Source organism: Pseudorca crassidens, chromosome 10 (genome assembly GCF_039906515.1).
Source record: "Pseudorca crassidens isolate mPseCra1 chromosome 10, mPseCra1.hap1, whole genome shotgun sequence".
Classification (NCBI taxonomy): domain Eukaryota; kingdom Metazoa; phylum Chordata; class Mammalia; order Artiodactyla; family Delphinidae; genus Pseudorca; species Pseudorca crassidens.
The window spans coordinates 80315862-80338888 of NC_090305.1; the positions used below are offsets into that span (position 1 = coordinate 80315862).

At 40.9% G+C, this 23027-nt stretch overlaps 1 protein-coding gene across 25 annotated transcripts in view; it reads right to left on the minus strand.

Annotated features, from left to right (window-relative positions):
- The window catches only part of CADPS (calcium dependent secretion activator), an 804945-nt gene that overhangs the window by 131270 nt on the left and 650648 nt on the right, over positions 1 to 23027 (minus strand). For 17 of the 25 annotated variants that reach the window (XM_067755076.1, XM_067755075.1, XM_067755054.1 and 14 more), the window contains 3 exons: positions 15780 to 15916; positions 11920 to 12107; positions 9693 to 9851 (listed from right to left, as the gene is read on the minus strand). In XM_067755076.1, coding sequence (XP_067611177.1) covers positions 9693 to 9851; positions 11920 to 12107; positions 15780 to 15916 — 484 coding nt within the window. The remainder of the gene's footprint in view (positions 1 to 9692; positions 9852 to 11919; positions 12108 to 15779; positions 15917 to 23027) is intronic. The other 8 variants (XM_067755071.1, XM_067755064.1, XM_067755073.1 and 5 more) reach the window with 1 other exon arrangement.

The window sequence follows — 23027 nt, forward strand, 5'->3', positions numbered from 1 at the left end:
TAAAACACATCACAATTTCGACATCCAATGCACATTTATTTGTAATTGCCGGAATTGCTCTGAAATTATACTGGTAACAGGGGGTGTTATTTTACAAACTGAGGGAGAGATGTGCAGGAAAAATATAATTTGTCCAAGATCACAGGTTGTCACTCCATCAGTTAAAAAGCAAAAATATCCTTTGTGGGGTGTTTGATTTCTCATAGTTATTATTGAAAATTCTGTCAAACTTCGATTTCTCTTCCATTGACCCCTGTAATCTGTCAGTGTTAATTGTACAGGTTTTGGTAGATTTCTATGGATCTACTAACTGAAAAATCCTGGTTCAATATACAGGGAGCACTGTTCTCACAGAAGCAATGACATACTTTCCCTAGAGTAGTGGCCACCTGAGCCTGCCTCAGACTCACCTGGAAAGCTTGTGACAACTCAGACTGCTGGGGCACCTCACAGTTTCTGATTCAACAGATCTGGGGTGGGACCTGAGAACTGGCATTTGTAACAAGTTCTCTGGTACTGCTGGTTCAGGGAACCTTACTTTGAGAACCTCTGTCTTAGAGCGAAAAAATATTTGGTGGGTGGCTGAATGCATGAAACGGTATTTTTGGAATTGGGAATCCAGGGTCCCCAATTCCCCTTGGATTGAGTGAATTTGGAACCAGAGATCTTCTTTAAGAAGTATATGGTCCACTTATGAAGCTAGCAACCCCTTCCCAAAATGGCATTTGCACTGTTTTCTAGGTGCCATTCCAAGCAGTGCTGGCTGCAAAATAAGTAGAAGAATTGTACTGGTGTCTCTCAGAAGCCATGCTTTTGTTTCTCTGTTTTGGAAACATTTGGGGGTGCTTCTATAATTGTCATAAAACTGGCTCTGCATCTTGTTCTTTTCTCAATACTTCTAACACTTAAGGAATCACAAAGAATGAGAGAAGAGGAGGGCTGAAGCTGGATTTTTAAACTCCTACCTAGCAAATCCCAGGCTGTCTAGGAGCCTGAATCCTCTGCCCTCTTGTATCCTGACTGATACATTTTCAGCTGGTGGCTTTGCACTTCTCAGGGTCCATTGCCACTTCCTAAGGGCACTCGAATTTCCTTTGGAGGAATGACCTTGGCTGCATTGTGTGTAAACTGAGGAGTCTACTCTTCCTGCAGGCCAGCTCCTGCCTTGGGGGGGTCGCTATACATCTTAGCCGGACTAAGAACTGCACTCAGCCAACTGGACACTCGTTCCCGGAACCTTTATATCGCATAAATGATGTAAGGATAAAAGAAACTGGTGGGGTTTGCTGTCTCAGCAGCTGTGCCCTGCCCAGCTTGTTCTCCCAGGTCGGTAGTTCTTAATCTCTGACTGTATCTTAGAACCAGTAGAGCTTTGAGACGTCCCACCCTCAAGCTCTGATTCAATGGGTCTGGAGCAGGGCCTACACATGTCAAGTTAAAGCTCCCTAGGTCATTCCAATGTGCAGGTAAGGACTGGACCACTGCTTTGATCCTGTTTCCTACTTTTCTGTTGCTGCCTTGATTCCAGTTTCCCCCTCCCTTTTTTTTTTGAGGCTCCTGGCATCATCCCCATAAACTCTCTTTTATTTAGATTATCCAGCATTAGTTTTTGTTACTTATGTGGAACTGATGTAAGTTCATAAAGCACACATCCTCTGGCTCCCAATTTTAGTAGAAGCATTGATACCTTTGAACCTAGCTTTAGCAACACACACACACACACACACACACACACACACACACACAAGGAAATATGGCCCCTGGTCACTGGTTCCACCTAACTGCACACTGGCTAACCACTCACCTTTCGTATATCATGACCCTGCAAACTTGAGACAATATGCAGGTCAAGTGCAGTCATTTTTGGAGCCCTGTCAAAGACTGGAAGCTCTCCCACCTGCAGGCCATCATCGGATCCCAAAGTGGGCCTCTCGGGCCACGACAGACTATATTGCGTCTGACACAGCAGGCATCTCTGGAATCCACCTTTCAAGTTTTCGGCAAACCATTTTCTCACTGTCCTTCACAAAGTTGACATTTTCGGCAGCACGACAGGAAAGATGTCACGTCGGCTGCTCTTCAAGTTCTTGTCACGGTGGTTAGCACCAGTTCTGTCATCTTCACTCTCCTCACAGCCTCCCATCTTGAGCCATGTCACAAATAATAATACATCTAGAGCTGTGTTTTTCTGGGTTCTTTGGGTTTTTTTTTTTTTGTCAGATTAAAATGACCCTAACCCGGCTGCCCACACTTTAGGACTAGTTATGCAAATTCTTCTCCCTTTCCCCAAATGTTTCTGAGCTAGAGCCTGTTAATTAATGTCTATTGTAGGATTAATCCAATATGATTAAGCACAAGGCTTTTAATGTGAAATCCTTTATTTTGATGCTTGAAATTAAGTGTGAACATTTGAGCCAAAGAATTCAAGCTACCTTGTGTTTTGTGAAAGTGAAATGACCTCTTTGGGGGCGTTAAATTGTTGCTACTCACCCAGGTGAGCACGCAGAGTCCTAGCGTTTAATTATCCTGCTACCAGGGTTCTCCACATTATGTTGAAAGCCGGGCCACAAAACCTCCATTGGGAAGGTAAGATATCTTTTCAAGAAGGTCAGGTTACTAAATTAATTCAAAGCATACAATGATTGATGTGTTCTGCTATTGCATCTATTTGGTGATCAAGTGTAGAATCCAGTGTAAAAAGAAATGTGTGAATTCAACAAAAGAGGAAAGAGCGTCTGGTCCACCTCTCTGCATACAGCCAGCTTTAAGCTCCAATCACTATCAACAAAGGGTAAAACTCCAGTTGAAGTGGGAATATACTTTCTCTCCAAATGCAAATGTCCACATATGCCGGTGCAGGCACCGTAAACATGATATATTCTCTCTCTCCAAATGGATGCATGCCTACAGACCGCATTACAGATCCATGAAAATGTCCGTAAACAAGCATGATAACTGAATCCTACGTGCTCCAAAAATGTTCCAGCCCAGAAACACGAGAGCTGAAAGGGTCAGAGTGGAACAGAATATTTTAGTAGCCGTTCCTTGTAATGGTCCCTAAATAGAACATTTAGACCAAACACACTTTAACTTCTCTTTTTTAAAAAAAAACTGACTTCTTCTAGCAATTCTTAATCCTTACAACTTCCAGAATGATACTTTTGAATTTGATCCAATGTGGAATATCTTCCTTTGTCTCTTTCAAATGGTTAATAACTACACATTCAAGACCGCACCAAAGCATCATCATCTCAAAAGGAGACATCCCCACTCACTCCTCTGGATGGTATGTGTAAGGCCAACTGGCCCGAGGCAGGGGAACACAATCAGATTCACAGGTTGCATCAGACCGAAACTCTCCGGACCACCCAGTTCCAGAAACTGACCTGGAGACATTCCGGACCACCCAGTTCCAGGAACTGACCTGGGGACTTTGCACCCGGCCCAGCCTTCCCGCCTTTCGAGGGGCGGGACTAACGGTTCCCCAGGATACCCGAAAAGACCACCAAATAAGGAATACCCTGCGCCCTCCCAGATTCACCACACCCCTTTCCCTTCTTCCCCTTATAAAATCTTGCCCAACCCTCGCCCGGGTGCGACTTCTCTGGCCCCTTTCTCCCGGACCAGTGAACCTCACCCGGGAGCGCTCCCTAATGAAGCTCACTTGAAGCTTTCCTCTGTTTCGCGGTGCCGTTTGTTAAGATCCGACCTTACAGTATGTATAATCTCTAAGTTAATTATAAATTGTAATTAGGACTCTCACGTCCTGTAGTCACCGCTTCATTATGAAAGCCCAGCCTTACCCTTTCTTCCTCCTCTCCCTCCAGCCCATGCCCTTTTCTAATTATGCCCTGATGCCCTGGGGCTTAGACACGCTGCTAAAACAAATAGATCAAGTGTTTGTATCACAAAGAGTAAGATAGGGAACAACAACAAGCAGTTTCTACATTACAAATGCACATTGAAGCTTTTGAGGTTGGCTTTAGTCAGTTTGAAAAAGAGGCCAGCAGAGGGCAAAAATACACAGGTCAAGACTTTTCTGACTTGTTTACTGCTTTTCTAAATATGTAGCTATAAGCCAACAATAACAGAAGGTGTCTTCATTCTCTTATAAGGATGGGAGTGATGGAGAAGTCCCTCCCTCTGAACAATCTCACAGAATGTGGATGTTATTGGCACAAGGACATTAGTTAAAGTGGTTCAGGCTCTGCCCACGTTCTGAATGAAGCAAGAACCCAACAGATGATTAGAGAAATGGTATAAAATGTATGCATCGCAGGAAAGTACATATTTCTTTCCCCAGAGAAGGACCAATTTCCAAAATTTGTATTACATAGATTTTCCTTTTTGAGGACTAAGCGAAGAGGCGGATTTCTTTATTTCTAGACAAACATAGACAATTAGGTTTTTAAGTCCACCCTGAACACCCAATGACCTTATGTACAGATTTCTGAGTGGTCAGAGCAGTGATATGTGTGGCTTTTGGGTATCACACCTACCCTACCTAAATAGAGTGTGACATCTGAAAATATGTTTTTGCACCAATGAATCTAATAAACACAGCATGAGGACACACTGGTGGAATTTTAGAAGGAAAATGCACATTATTTGGATGGTTTGTCATGGGCCAGAGAGACTGCACCAATGAGACAGATGATGCAGCACGTTTTATAAGATTTTGTGTCTGAGCTGGAAAATATGCTATTGTCATGGGACAGATTTCCTTTAGGAGGAGAGTCACATGGGTTAAAAGTCAGAATATAAGCTCTAGAGAAAAGTTTTTCTTGGAATGCAGATTTTTACTTGAAATGTGTTTGGACTTTTTTCCCCCTCCTTCTTAGAAGTCCTTCTGCTTAGGTGAAGCTGGTTCTTTAGGATTTAGAGAGCATGACGCAGACATCTGTAAGCCCAGCACTACCTGCTCAGAGCCAGGAGAGGAGGCCAACCAGCCACGTGCTCCTGTCCACAAGCGCAATAATGCCTGTGTCAGCGTGTAACATGAGACCAAGAATGTGAATGTCACTGTCATCCCCCAACCATGCCTGCCTGCTACCAGACTGCTGTATTCACAGGATGGTAAAAGAGAACTACCCTGCTATAGTCTTTTCTCTCTCTTTTGGGGAGGGAGAGGTAAAAACACCAGACATAATGTCATGATGGGTGTATGTGTGTGTAACATGGAGAGAGAGAAAGGGAGGAAGGGAAGGAGGGAAGCAGAAATTGGAGAAGAAGGAAAAATATACATACGCAAAATGACTCATTTACTTCCAGCTAGGCATTCCCCAAAAAGAAATAAAGGAAACCATTACGTGACACGGATTGGCAGTGAGGGACCCACATTGGAGGCAAGGACATGGTCAGTAAAGCTGTGGTCCAGGGGAGAGAAGACAGAGACCTGAATTCTGTCAGTGGCATCGAAGAGAAGGAGAAGTGGATGGACTTGAGAGAGATTTAAGGGCACCGACAGGGCACGGTAACTGAATCCTTGTGACGTGCTGAGGAAGGAAACATCAAGCATGGCTCCCAAGGTTTTGTCTTGGGCAACTGGGTGGATGGAACCACTTACTGACTTAGGGAAGCTGATGGAGTAACAGAGGAGAAAAGTGAGCTCCATCTGAGCGTTCAGTTACTCAGATCTAAGCCACAGGGATCACATGGTCTTTGCGCACAGTGGCACCTTGGCTCCAAATACATCTCCCAAAAGAATCCTCGGATGCATTTTCAGAGATTTTTCGGACTCATGCCCTCTTACATCTGCTTACAGACTCATTAATCTACGCAGCTTACTTTGGACTGGGGCGTTGGCATTATGGATTTGTTAATTGCTGATACAATGTACTTTCTCTGCAGGCCATATGTGAAGAACAGCACTGGCATTCAAGAAATGTTAAATAATAATGTAAATGAGAAAAATTTCCAATCCCAATAATAAAGGGATCCAAGGAACATTGACGCAACTTGCAATCATCGGAGCTGTTTGACTGCCTTGTCATTGTGGGACAGTGACCAAAGTGATGTTAATCTAAATGTCATCTAGAAAGAATACTAAAAATATTATGGTGAAAATTAAGTACTGCAACCTTAGGAGCTGATTTAAAAATTAGAAGATATAGCGATTTACATCTGTGGATCTGATGATCGCCAAGTGCAACCAGCTGAACATACCCACATTTTCCTTTTCTTTCCCTCTCTCTTTGAGAAAATGGGTTCAGTTTTAAAGAGCTAGTGCAAACGAATGTTCCCTCCATCAGTGGTTCTTAAATGTTGCTACATATAAGATTTTAAAACCATGATGCTTAGGCCATATCCCAGACTAACTAAATCAGAACCTCTGCAGGCGGGGCTGAGGCATCAGCATTTCTTAGGCTCTTTAAGTGATTCCAACGTGCAGCCAAGTTAGACTACCGAGGCCTTGCGTAAGCAGGATCTGCAGACCAAATGCCTTGGAAATACGTGGGGAGGAACTGATTACAAGGGCAGGTGCTTGACTCCATCTAAGACTTGCTGAATGAAATTATTTGAGGATGGGTCCTCATACTCTCCACTTTAACAAACTCCCCCTGTGATTTATACGCACCCTACAGTGTGACACCCCCTGCACAAGCTGAAAATCAGTGGCATGCCTTTAGACACAGAACACGTCTGTGTAAAAGAAACCAGAATCCGAGTAAAAAGGAGGAATTTCATCCCATCACCTGGAAGTTGGACGTTTTGGGTTTTGTTTGCAGGGGGCTGCCCTGCGCATTGTAGGGTATGTAGAAGCATACCAGGCCTCTACCCATAGATGACAACAGCACCGCCTTGCCCCAGTGTGACAATCAAAAATGTCTCCAGGCATTGCCAAGTGTCCCCAGGGGAAGAGATCGCCCCTAGTCAAGAACCACTCTGCTAAAAGATTCCAAACACGTGATGGTTCCATATCTTCCACTGCTTGGAATTATGAACAGCAAACACCTTCCCGATTGACCAGATATGTCTACTTTGGATTAGATACTTTAGATTCAAGTAGGTCTAGTATTTCACAGAGACAGGGCACGGGTTTTCAAAGAAGGTGGGATAAACTCAGTCATCAGCACCTGAGCCATCACTAATGATGTCCAGTTGCAGTAGGGCCGGGCTCTGCCTTCACCTAGGGGGGGGGCTGCTGAGTTATGAATATGTAAAAAATGGAAAATTAGGTAAAAAGCTACTTTTTACCTAATCTAAAGTTGGTTGTGAGAGGCCAGTAGGAATGAACTCTATTGTTCAGTTAAATTCAGTTCAAGGGCAATTTGTTTCCATGAGTCACGAGTTCCTTCTTATTGTGGGTCAAAGAATAGATAACCTCTCCACGCACAAACAGTGTTCATCCTGCTGAAAGAGGTAGGAAAATGGGTTTTTTCCCCCAGTACCAAAAGGCTGTTAATTGCTGTTCAAAGGAGACCTTCCTTTTATGTGGTCTAAAGCTCCAGATACACTCTGACTTCTTCCACAAGGTCAAAACCACCAGGTGGGCCAAACTGATTTTGGACATCTTTAGGACAAAAATGGAAAAGTCTTTAACTAATTCAGATGGCTGCTAGGGGATCTCACCTGGAAATGCTGAAATCATATTGAATGGCTGAATTTGCATCTCACGCTATACACAAATGCTAATGCTGGGCAGGTAGTAAGGCAGAGAGGTTAAAAATCAAACTCCAAAGTCAGAATATCCATGTTTGCATTAGGCCCACACAGGTATTTGCTACGAAGCAAGTGACTGAATATATCTGAGCCTGAAACTCCTCATCTGTTAGGTGAGGATAATAATAATACAGATCTCACAGTGATGCAATAAGTATAAAATGAGATAATATATGTAAATAGCACTCCACACAGTGCTTGGCATATAGCAAACACTTATTAAACGGTGGCAATTATCCTTATTTTATTTCAATGTTACTTACGAAATCTAACAATGGACTATTTTACTTGTTATTATAACCCACAGAAGATAATTTCAGAGGTTGATGGGATATTACAGATGCTCTATGTGCTCATTTTGCTGATGAGAAAACTGAGGTATAGAAGTGAGATATGATAATCCTAGATTTATGCAGAACAGGTTCTAATACTCAGATCTTTAGAATCTATGTGCAGTGCTGATGTAGTACAAAGAGGAAGAGCTTTGGACTCAGAATATCTGGGATTGCCACCTCAATTTACAGAATTCAGTTTCATCATCTGCAAAATGGGTGTCAAAGTAGCTAACCTGAAAACGTTACAGCAAATGAGACAGAATGTATGAAAGCACTTTGTAAACTGTAGAATTCCACACAACTGATATTTAATATTACGATTTCTTCTTCCTTTAAAAATGCAATGCAAACATAGACCCTCACAAGCCTCAACGTGCCACTCACAATCCTTTTCGGTAGTTTTTCACGGCACAGGGAATAGGTCAGGCTCCAACAAGGGTGGCCATTTACTCTCTGCTCTGCTTCAGTGCCGATCACGCCAAAAGCAGCACCTTGGACAGCAGCCAGAGAGGTTTCCTTCAGGCGCCTACAACGCGCTATGCACTCTTTTACTGGCTGCAAGCTGCTTCTACCTTGCGGTCTGACCCTCACAGGGAAACACAAAACTCCACTCCACCTTCACCCTTGTATACTGCGAGTTCAGAAGATGGGTGTCCACATGGGCTCGGGGCATTCTTTGACCTTCACTATTGGACCTGCATACATGGATTGATAGCCTGCATTGATTGACGTTCTCCAGGAAGTGAAAATTGGCATTTTCATTTGGTCTGCCTACAAGTGAACTGTATATATTTTAGGACTTAGAAATATCCAAGTGAATAAATTCATGCTGAAACATGAATACCTCCTTGTGAACTTTGTGTAGTTTGGCAATGCCAGGGTCAGAATATCCATTTCAAAACCTCAACAACAAAACTTTAAAATGTCAATGTTAATTTGGGGCGAGATAGGGAAGGTGAAGAAGGACACAGGATAACACTGGAGATAACTGTAATAATCTACTTTAAAAGGGAATAAAAGCCACCAATTTGCCATTTTACCAATTCACAAAGAGAGCATCCCTAAAGGACACAGGAAACAAGACAGGATCAGTATAAATTTTAGAACTTAAAAGTGCTTTCAAAGTGACCTCATCATATAAACGATTCTAGTAAGAGTCATTGATTTCGTGACAGACATTACTTTGCGCCTTTATTATAAACCATTATTTGAAGATGGATTTCTTTCATGAGATAAACGTAGAACTGAGAGGGTTGGCTAAAAATGATGGACCTACTATAAATGTATAAACCCATCTTATGCCAACCCATTTTATTTGCTTCTTAACCATAGTTTCAAAATTATTAAACATGGGTTGCTTATTATGAATGACTTGGTAAGGTACCAGGCCCCTAACTAGATGCCACTAAAATAGCAATCTGACTCATGATTCTGTTTACATACTGCTCAGTTAGTTGTTTTGTTTTCAATGCAAACATGTTTTAAGTGTCCCTAAATACCTGACTCAAATTCATTCCTAATACACGGTATTTTTGTCCATTGCTAGGATTTTTTAAAAAAGTGCACGTTTGAACAGAGACTTCAGGAATACACAAAGCTTGGGGTTTGCTAAGGTGGAGGTTGCGGCATGGATGGGGGGGTAGAGAAGGTCACAGACATCGCAAAACACAAGCCAATACACACATAACTTCTTACCTTTTGGGCTCTGGATTTGCCTGGGTTTTGGGATTTTTTCTTTTTTTGGATTCCTTTCTGGTATCTTTTTTAGCCTCTGGTTCAGATGGGGAGGGAGTTTTGCTCCCTTCAGGGTCTGTATTTGGTGTCAGCCCACTAAGGTACGCATGCATTTGTTGACTTTGGAGAAGGGGTGGTCGCATGGGGCATGCAGAGAGTGTGGCCAGCCATGGGAGAATCAAGACCACACATACATGCACAAACAAAAGAAAGAAAAAGAAGGATGCATCAAAGAGCAAGAGCAAATGCATTCAAACTAAAATAATAAGCAAAAAAAAAAAAAAGATGCAAACTTGCATAAGGAAAATCAGAACTGAAAATAAGAAATCCAAAACTGTTTCCATGACAAGATGTATAAACCTAACTGTGAATCAAGTGGCAGTCTTACAATATGAAATCCAGACAATGTGTATCATAATTCATGATGATGTTTACCAGGGAGTTTACAAAAACACTTCATTATTTTATAACACTTCCTTATTCAGTAACATATGTAGAATACAGTGTGACAACCCAGAGAATATAATGCAACTTCTCTCTCTCTCTTTAAAGAATTCAGTCCAAGAGGCTGTAACAGATAGTCATCAAAGTGTATATTTATAAAAAGCTGAATTATGCAGAGACAGTCCCCAGGTATCAGAGTTTTCATGAATATCTTTTATGCAAATGAAAGGTCACGTGCTGGGCTAGCAAACCTTATAACAATGGGAGGTGACGAAAATCTTGTTGCCTGTTAAATATTCAAACCTACAATGCTATTGTTATCCAGCTCTGAATGTTGAAGTTGCATCTCATAAAATCTACCAGTGCTAGACAGAGGAAAAGCACAGAACTAACCCCACAGACACTTCAGAGTTGTACAGCGTGCAAAGATGAAGATGACTGATACAGTTCTGATTTAAAAGAAAATGCAGTCAACTCTGCATGCTCCCACATATGAATTTCCGCAGAGCAGCAACTTGTTCATCACAGGCTGGGTTTCTGAAGATACCTAGTTTTCCTTGGGTGTGCCTTCCCTGGCTATTGGTTGAGGTGTCCGGGGTAATGTAGGGCTTGTCTTTATAGTAATGTGAGGCTGCATACACTGGGATAGTAAACTGGCTGTGGCAGTGTGGAAACTTATTCCATGTCTTCACAGCCAAATGGTAATGTTCTTAAATTATTTGCTGCCTTGCGTTATTCAGAACACGGAACTTTTCCTCCAGGAGCTGGGCAATGTCTAAAGAAAGAAAGTACTTAGTATGGAGTTGGAACTGATGTTCTGGCCTTGTCTATAAAACCTATAAACTGAGGGGGTTGGTTACACTGTGATCTCTGAAGCTCTTCCCAGCTCTGCGGTTAAACTCTAAGTGTCATGATTATCTGTGCCTTCCAGCTTCACCTAGCTTGTTTCAGCTCTTGCTTTGCCTATGCAGAGCATTTGTTTATGCTGCTCCTTTTGCCTGGAACCACTCAACTCCTACTTCAGCACTCAGCCCAAGCAGCGATTCCTCGAGGAGGTTCTTCCTGCCATCCTGCCACCCCATCTGAGTTGTGTTCCTTTATTAACTGCTACCATGGAGTTTTATTCCTTCTTCTCAGAGGACCAATCTCTATATAACTCTGCCCTCATTTGATGTCTGGTTTCTGCTCACCGTGCACGCTGAAGGTATAGCAGAGTACCTGACCCTCAACAAGTAATCATTAAATATTTATGGAACGAATGATAGCAACAACAAAGGCAAATACTCATTTAGCCCTTGCCATGTCCCAGGCATTGTGCTGAACCCTTTATATCCACTTGCATCCTCTTGACAACCCCACGAGGACACTATCATCCCTGTTTTACAGATGAGAAAACAGTGGCAGAGAGGGTTTAATTACCATCCAGGGTCATGGAGAGCAAATGGAGCAGTCATGACTTGAGCCTAGATTGTTCTAATTTCAGAGACCACTCTAGAAGTCCTGTTTGCCATTTCTGTTACGTCTCTTGAAAGGAGAAGAAATTCAGACCTGTGTGTTTTTTGTGTTTGTGTGGCTGGTGTGTGCGTGCGTGTGTGTGTGTGCGTGCGCACGCCCACTGGTCTGTACTACTGAGGTAATGGGGATGGATAGAGTTAGAGATGACCCTAAAAGCAGGACCAGTCATAAACCATGGCCAGTGCCTTAAAAAATATTTTTAAAGGAATACCTCTGGACATGTGCTTACCTGTTCCCATGGACGTGGGATGCACAGAAGGCAAAGCTATAGTGAAGGAGGGTGGGGTCAATCATGGCGCCATTTTCTGCCCGTTCAAGCAAATCTCTGAGGTAACAGAGATGTCGGTGACACCCTCGGACTCCATTTCGGGCGCAATACTCGTCTAGTACAAACACCTGGCCAGGACTGAACCAGCCCTGTTTGGAGAATAAAGGAGAGACTTTCTTTTAAATATAGGTTGGGTTTTTCTGGGGGAGAGCTGCTAGAGTTGGGGATGACTGGAGAAGGGGGTTAACAATAGCCACAGAGCTAACACTTGCTGATTGCTTGTTAAGTGCCAGCCGCTGTGCCCAACGCGGTGCGTACTATCTGGTTTAGTCCTCACGACAGCCCTATCAGGCAGGTGCTGCTATCCCTGTTTGATGGTCGGGAAATTTGAGCTCAAGGGAGGACATAGAGTTTCCCCAGCATCCTGCAGCTAGTAAGTGACGGCATCTGGATTAGCAGAGGGCATGATTCCAGAAAGAGAGGCTCACCCACTGCTTTAACACTGAAGCGTACACCTTAAAAGAGTGTTGGAGTGTGGGTAGGGCACAGTCTTGGTTACTGATAAGAGGAAATCATAACATGAATGCCTTAAATTGGTACAGTGCTTTACCCTTGACAAAGAACTTTCAGTTGAGCCCCGTAACAGCCTTGAGAAGCAGACAGAGCAGGTTTATCTCCATTTCACAGATGAGGAGATGGAAATAAGAGCTCACAAATAACACAAAACAGGCAGGACTCAAACCCAGCTCTGTCTTTCTTCTTTTTAATATTACAGAATATACCTACTAACATGGAAATATGGTTACAATGCAATAAATTATTTTAAAATAGTATGTAGAGTATGATACTATTGGATTCTTATTTCACTTTTTTTTTAACATCTTTACTGGAGTATAATTGCTTTCCAATGTTGTGTTAGTTTCTGCTGTATAACAAAGCGAATCAGCTATATGTATACATATATCTCCATATCCCCTCCCTCTTGCACACCCAGCTCTGTCTTACTCCAAGTCTTCAGGGTGTTTTTTTTTTCTTTTTAATACTCTGGAGCATTAATAAATACTAGGATTGGTCTACATACATGCTAGGACTTCATAAATCCTTTCACTTTGGAAGAAAAAAGTTTTTTAGATTTAAAACTGAAGATAATAACAGAACTTTCCAAAGAGAACAACATGACTAAGTTTTCAAGTTGTGAATCATACAGGATTCAATTAAACTGAGAGGAGCTTCCTGTGCCCTGGCTGAGCGTTTTGCCTTATTCTTTCCCTGGAGGTTATTTGTTTTCTTATCATGTATTTGCTCGCTGCAGGACCACACAAAACTCTGCTCTGAAAGAGAACCCGGACGGAATCTCCGATCCAGAGCAGACTGGTAGGCATGATGGGGTAGAAAGTGCTGCCTCTGTCATGCACTTAAGAGCTGATCAGACAGGCTAAGCGACTTGACACTCAAAGGCACCCTTGGAACAAGCCTGAAATCCAATCACTTCTTTCAGTTTGGGTACCTTTCTGAAGCAAGAAAGAAACCAACTGAGGTGATACATTGTAAGCAGAGCATTTAGGATTGTCTTAAGTATAAATTTAATTTTACTTTGAGGGTCTTCTCTGAGTCATCTTTTGAATATGGCTCCGTCTTGGGAGAGAAAAGGCAAAAGGAGAAAGTGACCAGGTGGCAGGTAAAGGCCGAGGAATTGCAGCGAGGGAGGCCCCTGCCAACACTCTCCTCTGGTATTAGTGATCCGGGGAAACTTCTATAGACAACATGCAGCTCAGCAATGCATCCAACGAAAGACGGCATCTTTCCTATTTCAAATGATAAGTTACTGCAGAGGGCGGGAGAGTAGTCGAGGCAGTGGGCTGCCCCTATAGGCAACTTCTTTGCCACTCCATCTGCTACCCCAAATGCTAAATCTTAGAAACAACACTGCTGTGAAAGATTAAAATATATTTTCTACGACTCAGATGACACCAAGTCTTTTGTAGATGCCAAAATAGCTGCTTTGAAAAGAGTTGAAGAAATATCAATTAGGAACTCAGTCGAAGACACAGAAAAATTTATGTATTCCTGCTGGTCGGTCTCCAAAACTAACTGAAAAAAAAGATTGTAATAATGAGAAAATGGAATATATAGAGGCAGGAGATAAGGTCTTTTTAATGGCTGTTATGTTCTGAAATTTGGGGATGATGATTAATAGATACAGGTACACAAACGGGAAAGGAAACTGTTTTATGATATTCATAATTAATTTTGGATTTTTAGGCCTATATATGATTCACAGGGAGCGAGCTTCAAAATTTCATTTCTGGTTTAATTTTTTCTAGAGGGCACTCACTCCTTAGTGATGAATTTCTTAGTGAAAAAGAAAATCGTTTTAAGAAATTAGGATTTGAAAAAAGTCTTGAAAATAAGACTCCTCAAAAAATTCCTCAAGAGACTGGGAATTGTACATAAAAAGAAATTATTTAAGTTCAGAGGCATATTCTTACAAGTTTCACGAATGCAATTTATAATTACATGAATAATTACATAATCGTAGGAAATACAGTTGAGAAAAACTGCCTTGCAATGCAAGGTAAGCTTTTCTTTTTTTTTTTTTTAAGTCAAAATGATGTATTCCTTTCCAATTTGGCAAAGTTCAGACTTCTGATGAAGTGAATCTAAACCTGAGGTAATCAATGAATCTTTTGTGAGACGAAGATTAATAAATTATTCCACATAATCCCGCTTCTGTTTTTTAGACTATTTTATCTACCATTTTAAATATTTTGGATCCTGGCACAAAACAAGAAAAGGAATTTAAAACAAAAAAATTAGTCAGGACAGATTTAGGGTATAGCCATACCATTTAGACAAAAACCGCAGATTTTCATTATATTTATGTTAATATCAATAATCTGTTAAATTTAATAATATACAGATATATTAACCTTCGTATGTGGAGTCAGGGATGAGGCTTTTCCTCTGTGTAAAGCCATTTCATCCTTTCCCCTCACCTTTCCCATCTATAATGTGGGATTAATAGCCTTTATCTTTAAGCAATGAAGTAACAATTTCTGGTTTGCAGAAGGAAATAAATTGGGTCTCTTTTAGGCTTTTGAATTTGATGGTATAACCTCAAATCTATCTTCATAAATCTAATCAACACGTAATAGCAGTTCCTTAAACTTAAATGGATTTAAATCTAGGCTTAAAATAGGATTTCAAGAAATGTTCATGCTCTTGCTGGAGAGCGGGACTTCTAAACGTCTAAAGCACCACACGAAAATTCCCCCAAAGGGTGAAAAATGCTTCGAATACTAGGTAGAAAGAAGAAAGCCACTCAAACAAACAAACCCAAACCCATTTACCTTATGAAAAGGGAAGTGAACTTGATTTACAAATCATTTTGATCTTTAAAAAAATAAATAAAAAGGACCCATTCATTTCTGAGACAGGAGCACAGGGTCTTACTCTGTGGGGTGGGGCGCGAGGGGAATCTTAATGTCTAAGAAACCGAGGCAATTTTTACAAGTTCTCCATAAGCAGGTGCCAAACTCAATTACCCTCTTGAGAATATTTCTCATGTAGCAGCTGAAAAGGGGGAAGCTCAGATAGGGAGGCTGGGGAATTGGATCCGTCTCTACTGATAACTTCCTCCCGCTCTGTCTTCTTTCTTTGGTAACTAAAACTATCTCAACACAGGAAATCAAGAACACATTTATAATTGTTAAAGGGGCTCCACAACGGAGAAAAGAGCTTCTGACATAAAGGTAGAAAAATATTTTATTTTTTGAAATGTTATCACGTTTCAATTGCTGTATACCAAAGAATATACTTGCCAGGCAAGAATAGGAATCATTAAGTCTGTGATCCAAAGTAAGACGTTGCACCATCTCAAAGAGGGAAGCGTGGTCAAAGTTACAGGGGTTGGAAGAGATAAATTCATCCATGCCATGTTTTTGAGCTCTATCTGCGTCTGTTCATTTATACATGTAGAGAGAGACACAATTTAGAGAAACACATCACATTTTCTTTGACATTTCAAATACACAGGAATTCACTAGGCATTACAAATGCTAGCTGTTTCCCCGTTACCTCCCACCAACATCCCCAAGATATTCTTTTTATACCTCCCATTGTCAACTTGCATCACTTACTGGTGAGTTTATTGCATTTCGGCAAAAATATATTGGCATCAACATGTTTATCAAATGATCACAACTCCAGTGCATTTATGTTGTTCTTGAAAAACTAAGCACTCGACCGTAACTTCGCCTGCGTTTCACCAAACACTGAAAGCAGATCGGATCTTTGCTTATAAAAGCCTATTTAGCTTTTAGGTTAATAGATTCTGCCATTCCAGTGGTTATATCTAGAGCAATTTCTCTACAATTATTGGGATTATCTGGAAAAAAAGGGTTATGCTGATTTTCAGCAAAGTGACAATATTTTTATCCTCCCCTTCCAAATCCCCGTGGCCGATTTGGTTGCACAAAAGGTTTGGGTCCCCATCCTCCAAAATTAAAACAAAATAATAACAAAAGATGTTCATTGAAACCTGGAGAATAAGTTCAACGGGAATTTAGTTTGTGATAGCCAAGGACATTGCCTTATAGTGTGCTTACTCAGTTAGCGAAGCTTATGAAAGACAAACAAATGTACTCAGCAAGAGCTATGATCTGCCATTTATTGTGAATTAATAGTCTCAATGTATTCACACTTTTCCTTACAGGGTGAAGGCTGTAGGCAAAACCTCCTAAGGGCTAACTAATTAATCTCAATATGTGTAACTAAAATAGTCTATATTCAATCGGCAAAATAACTCAGAGAATCCGACTCGAGTGAGACCAAGCAAATCCCAAAGAGGAAGGAATGAAGGTCCTAGACATTAAGGGAATCGGCTCACTCTGTCTCATATTTACTCACTGTCCTGAAATGCTGTGAAGAAAAAGAATCTTAAATCAAGCAAGAGTTTATTCATCCCCTTGCGTGCAACATTCTACTGGAATACGGGCACCTGCCAGGGACCAGTGATGCTGTCAGGACACGGGAAAACGGATTTCTGACTTGAGAGGGTATTTGAATAATATTTTCAAAAGTGGCCTTCATCCCAGGCAGTTTTTTTTTTCCTCCCTGCTTGGGGGATGGCTGAAAATGGGGGTTAGCTGCAGTGTGATATTAAGATGATGATTTTTCCTCACATTATTAATTTTGTGTACCCTTCCAACCTCAATGCGTGGTATGTCAGATGTATGCCCTCTTTTTGTTGGGTTTTAAATCTTCAGTCATCTTTCATAGAAGCAGCAAGTGGTCAGTGTTTGAACAGGATGTGTTGTTTATGCCCAAGACACACAGAAGCAACGGTTACCAGAAGGCAAGTTGAAGAATGTCTGTTTTAATAGCCAAATCGCTCTACTAATAGGATAAAACACAAAATTCTGGAAGGGATATCACATGAGCAGGAATTATATTAGAGCATCTGAAAGAATCCTCTTTGCTGGGTTAATTGCCTCAGATTTGTCTTCAGGAAAGTGCTTTCAATTTGAGTTTAGGTGCTTTATCTAGGAGGATTCTTTTGTTTGGTAATTTGGTCTCCAAGCTATATTTCTCCTTTGACTCAGGATGGCTAGAAAGAGAGGTGGCCAGGAAGCTGGTACTGGGGAGAAAGCTAGCTGCTTCTAGGATGTGTGTGTGTGTGCGTGTGTGTGTGTCTGGCTCAAAGCAAGTGTCTTAAACCTGCTCCAACTTTAGTTGTCCCCCTGCAGGATGGCACTCCTGTAATCCAGGTGATACTGCTCCGTCCCTTAGGACAATTCTGCCCTCTCGCCCCCATCCCGTCAGTCCCCGGAGAAACTAACAGTGGGGTACACCCATTGTTCATAAAAAGCCTCACTCACTCCGTGCCTCCCAATTCTAGCAGATAGATGAGGCAATTTGGCTAGCATCAGCTTCTTGCTCTCAGGTTTCTCAGAAGAGGCTGCAGGCTGACAAATCGGTCGGGCCCTTTACTTGGCCAGTTTGCCTCTGCTATTTTAGTGCTCTTCAATTATGATGGTGCAAACAGTCATTTAGCCAGAGAGAAGGGGGCTCTTCTGTAGCTGTTAAAAATACGCCCCACGTTTGAAGTCTCTTCCTCTATTTGCTGAACCTCTTGAAAACTCTGTGATGAACTATTTTGCATGGCTGCCCACTCAGGAAATGGATCTGGAAAGAGAGCTTGCCTCCTCCGTGGAGACCTGGATACAGACCTACCCCCTCCCACCTCCCCATCCATCATCACAAGACGGCTTCACCACGCTAATTTGTGGCTCAGACTTCATCTAAAGAACAATTTCATTTTTACTTACATTTTAAAACAGGTTTTAAAATATGCTTAAAATCCGCCTGTTTTCCTTTTCCGAAAGTAACCCTATCAACATAAAAATTCCTTTTTCCCTTCTTCCTTCTTTCCTCTCTGTCAGTTCACATGGGGGTGACTGAGCCTGGGACTGATTTAAGGAGGTCTGGGTGCCCCCGTGAGCTCCGCTTTTAAATAGGTGTGGGACACTGGCTGAAGTGTTGATCTGTCTGAGTCTCAGTTTCCTCGTGTGTCAAATGAGCCGAACTTTTAGTTCCCTTTCTGTTGCCACTGTCATTTAATCATCCTTAAGGTCCCTTTACACCTGCCATGGGATGGAGCTTAATGCAGTGGGAATTTCCAGCAAGTAAAACGAGCAGCCCTTGGATTTTTCTTACACAAAATCATCATTTACTCAGAATCAGGCTCATTATCTTAATGGTTCCAACAACTCAAGAGTGCTTAACAGGGTGGCTGGCTCCCATGAAATTTCTGAGAGTTTCATTGAGCTTGTTACATTCAGACGAAAAAAAAAAAAAAAATAAGAGGAGCAGTAGGCCAGGAATGCTTTTTTAAGGTGTCCAAGGAAGGGGTGTGATTTTGATGCTCCATTCAAGCAGGGATTTTGAAATTTTTGTTCTCTGCTGTGTTCCCACAGCACCTAGAACAGTACCTGGTACACAGCAGGCACTCGAAACATATGCATTAAAATAATGAATTTATCTCACTGAGATAAATAAATGTGCTCTCAAAACAAATATTTTCTATTTCTTGATTTTAGGAAATGTTGATACACTAAATTCAACAGGCATAGTTTATTTGAGCTAGGATAGCAGGTGATTAAGTGGGTGGGCTTAGAGGGTCACGAAGACTGAATTTGAGGCCAGCTCTGCCGTTACAGGGTATGCAATGCGAGGAAGTTGATTAGTGTTTCTGAGTCTCATTTTCCTCATTTGTAAGTTGAGAATGGTGTTTGAGTCTACCCTCAGAGAGGACTGTTGACAGGATCTGATAAGCAGAACCCGTAAAGCACCTACATGCCTGGCATATACTAAGTGCTCAAAAACCTTAGCCATGAGTGAACAGGCAGGCTTCTTAGTGCCCCCAAAGCCAGTTTGTTTAATATTCTTAGAGACCAAGGCTTTCACTACATTGATCGTTATTAACCTACATTGTTCGTTATAGGCTGCTTCTTAAACTATCTTGTTTCTAGGAAGCTGGGAGTCCTTTCCAAGCTCTCTGCTTCATGCTTCTCCTCTGCCCCTGTATAACCAGCTCCTATTCTCTGTCTCTGTTTTTGCTGGGTGATGTTCCAATTTCTCCGTGGTCAGAACACACACTTAGATCCCCTGGTAGATAAAATGTTCCTTGAGGGGTAAGTTTCTGATCTGTTACTTCCCCTGGCAGCTACCAGAGGAGCCAGGTCCTTAGAAGGTGTTTATTAACTGACTTACTCTGACATTTGCATCTCAGGAAACTTCCCATCGACTTTATTAAAGGAGTCACACACATGGGGATTCAGATGGCATCTTGCAAATCCCAAAGTGGGAACATGTGTTCTTAGGGGGAAAAAAATCTTATAAAAGGAAACAGAATTCTAGGTGCAGGTGTCTTTGGATACCATTCAGATTGTCTGCCTGTGTCTCCATACATGTCTAGGACCATATGCATTACATATGTTATCTATTTTAAAATAAAACACTGCAGTGGTCCAGCTGTTCCAAATTCTGTTTCAAAGAACTTGTGGGTGCTTCTCAAGCAACACCACCTAGTCATCCTTTCATGGTCCCAGTCTGTTCTTCTACAGTGCTGAACATTAAAAACTAAATCCTCCTTGCAGTCGCATTTTGCCCTGTGCAAACAATTGGAATTGGTTGATGAGAGAAAAAGAAAACTCCAATGTTGACATTAGCAAGGGGAAAACAGCCCAGAGCAAAAGGATGAGAAAGTCAATTCCTGGATTCAGGACACCCTGGGATCAATTCCCTTGCCAATGTTTGGCATGTGTCAAGGGAATGCAAATGAATTTAAATACTAGACTGAGCGAAATAGAATGAGGAGGGTAAAGTAGAAGCTTAAAACTCTAATGATGTTTGGATTATCTCTTGCTTTGGGAGACACGTACCAATGTTCTTTTTCATTAATATATGTACTTTTTTTTTATTATTTAAGAAATCAAGGATCGACTGCATTTTAAGAATTTACTTCAATCTTTACCTTTTTCAGACCTGGCTGAACAGTTGCTCAGTCCTGCTTAGTTTGTAAGGGCTTCAAATGTATTGAAAATGGGCTATGTAATTTCATAGGCTCTGGAGCTAGGGCATAATGCAACACATCTTCCAAACAATGCTTCTTGTTTCACTTCTGGGCTGTAATTGCATAAAGATTTTGGAGTTCTTTACAGCATGGGCATAGGAGACTGACTTCAGACTAAACTTAGATGAATAAAGCTGATATTGGTACCTAAACTACATTTATAAACTTAAAAGAACTATCAATGGGTATCCATGACACAGAAGCGGGCTGATGGACATGCAGACTTAGGGAAGGCAAGTATGCTTTCAAGAGGAAACTAATTAAAATTTTTACCCCAAGTTTGCTCAGAAACAATTTTGGTTTGGCATTTAAGGAATGTTGGGAAAATAATGGTTCCTAAAGTGATACGATTATGTGGATTTTATACTCTCATTTAATCTACTTAAATTTCAAGTGATGTTCCTAATTGACCATCCTATCGTTTATTTTGTCTGTGATGTTTGGGTTCATTTCATGTTTGATATTCTTTTTCTTTTTCTCCTTCACAATGGGAAACAATATATCATAGTTTTTCATGATCTCGTCTTAATAGCAAGCATATTTGTGTGATCTTTTTTCCGATAGAAAGAAATTTAGCTATGTTTGCAGTAAGGTCTACCAAATGGAATTTTCTTGGGTGGGAGGGGAATAATACAGCTTTCCAATTTTCATTTTGTTGAGATTTTTCTATTATCCCAACAGCTCGAGGAATGAATACAAAAGGTCAAATCTTTTTATTTTGTAGTATTACCTGTTAGAACTTTTTATAGGCTAGGGAAAAAATTCTGCTGTTGAAAATAACTATGATTGTGTTGTTAACAAATTGTCTGAGGGAGGCTCCTTCCTCTAATGAATCCCTTTTATAATAAACTAGGGGTAGCTGCTTTATCACTGAAATTCAGAGCACAGTTATGGCTGTTGTTATTCCTGATGGATGCTAGAGGCAAGAGAATAGCTCATGTAACTATAAAGTCACTGTGAACTCGAACTGCAAATTAAAAGGTGACTTTGTATCCTTCCTATATGGAAAATGTGTGCTTGTCATATCTGCTTGACAGTACAAGAGTGAATGTATGGTTTGGACAATAACGAACAATGACAGTAGTCAACCTCATCAGAAGACATGAAATAAAGAAATGACAATGATTGATGGCAGCTGACTGTTTACGGATTTTTCTAGAAGAGTTTTTCTTGGCATGATCAAGTAACCAGGGGATGTTGTGCCCTGCCTGAGCTCTGCACAGCAAGCAAAAGACTGGTCCTCCCCTGCCTGCTGCCCTTGAGAAACAACTGAATTCCTTCATGGTCCCTTTGACTCAATCAAGCTAACTTGCATGGCCAAGAGAGGATGGCTGCTTCCGAAGCTATCAAGGTCCACCTTGCATTTTGCAGAAATCTCTGGCAATACACCCAAGGGGATAAACATGTGGTATTTATTTCAATGTTCATTTTTATAATTCTTCATAAGACAAATGCTCTGAGTAAAAATCATAACAGAATTTTTTGTCAATGATCTCAAAACCAATAAATGATTTGTAATTTTCCCTGCTGTAGTTACTACATTTTCAATTAATTTACACAGTACTTGATAATATTTTTATGTCCCTGTAATAAGAGCAAACACAAATTTTCTATAGTTGACTAATTAATAATGTATCTTCCTATAAATCACTATGGGTCATGAAAATACTCAGCTGATTAGTGAATAGTATGTTAAATGTGTTTGAAGCAGTTAACAATGAAGTGACCCTTCATTTAAGATGATCTATTGACATCCTAACATGGTATTTGGAAAATTTTGGCCCTGATTGTGAGAGACTATTCTTTTAAAAAGTCATTTACTTTAGAGTGAGAAGGAAAGTGATACACAGTGTGGTTTGGGGTCACGCAAATTAATATTGAATTCATTCTCTGATGTTGCATTCCTGCAATGTAGCAACTGCAAGTTGACAATACAAGAAGATGCAGCAAAAATCTGAGACAAAACTATAGAAGGAATTGAGGCAAACAACTATTTGGGAGTCTACCAGGATAGCAATGCATTGTTGTGCAAATACATGTAAATTCACTAGAACAAAATTCATTCAGTCATCTATTCATCCATCCTTTCTTTTAATCTTTAAAAAAAGTATAGCAAAATCCTAAAAGCCCACAAAGTTCACATTCTATGGTAAGCTTTTAAAAATGCCTCATCGGACATGGAAAGGAAAGGAAAGTTAAATTAGCTGCTTGAAGTGGTAAAAAAAAAAAAAAATCTGTCTGCTAGCCAGGGGTACATTTATGCAAAAGAAAAGAAAAAAGAAAGAAAGGAGGGATAGAAAGCAAATTAAAGAAAAAAACGAAAAGAAGAAAGGACTATTATTAAATGGTCAGGAGAAATGATGTGACCTACAACTTCTAAGCTCGCATTCAAAATACTCAAGTACATATTTGCCTGCTCTCTTGACCAATTTTT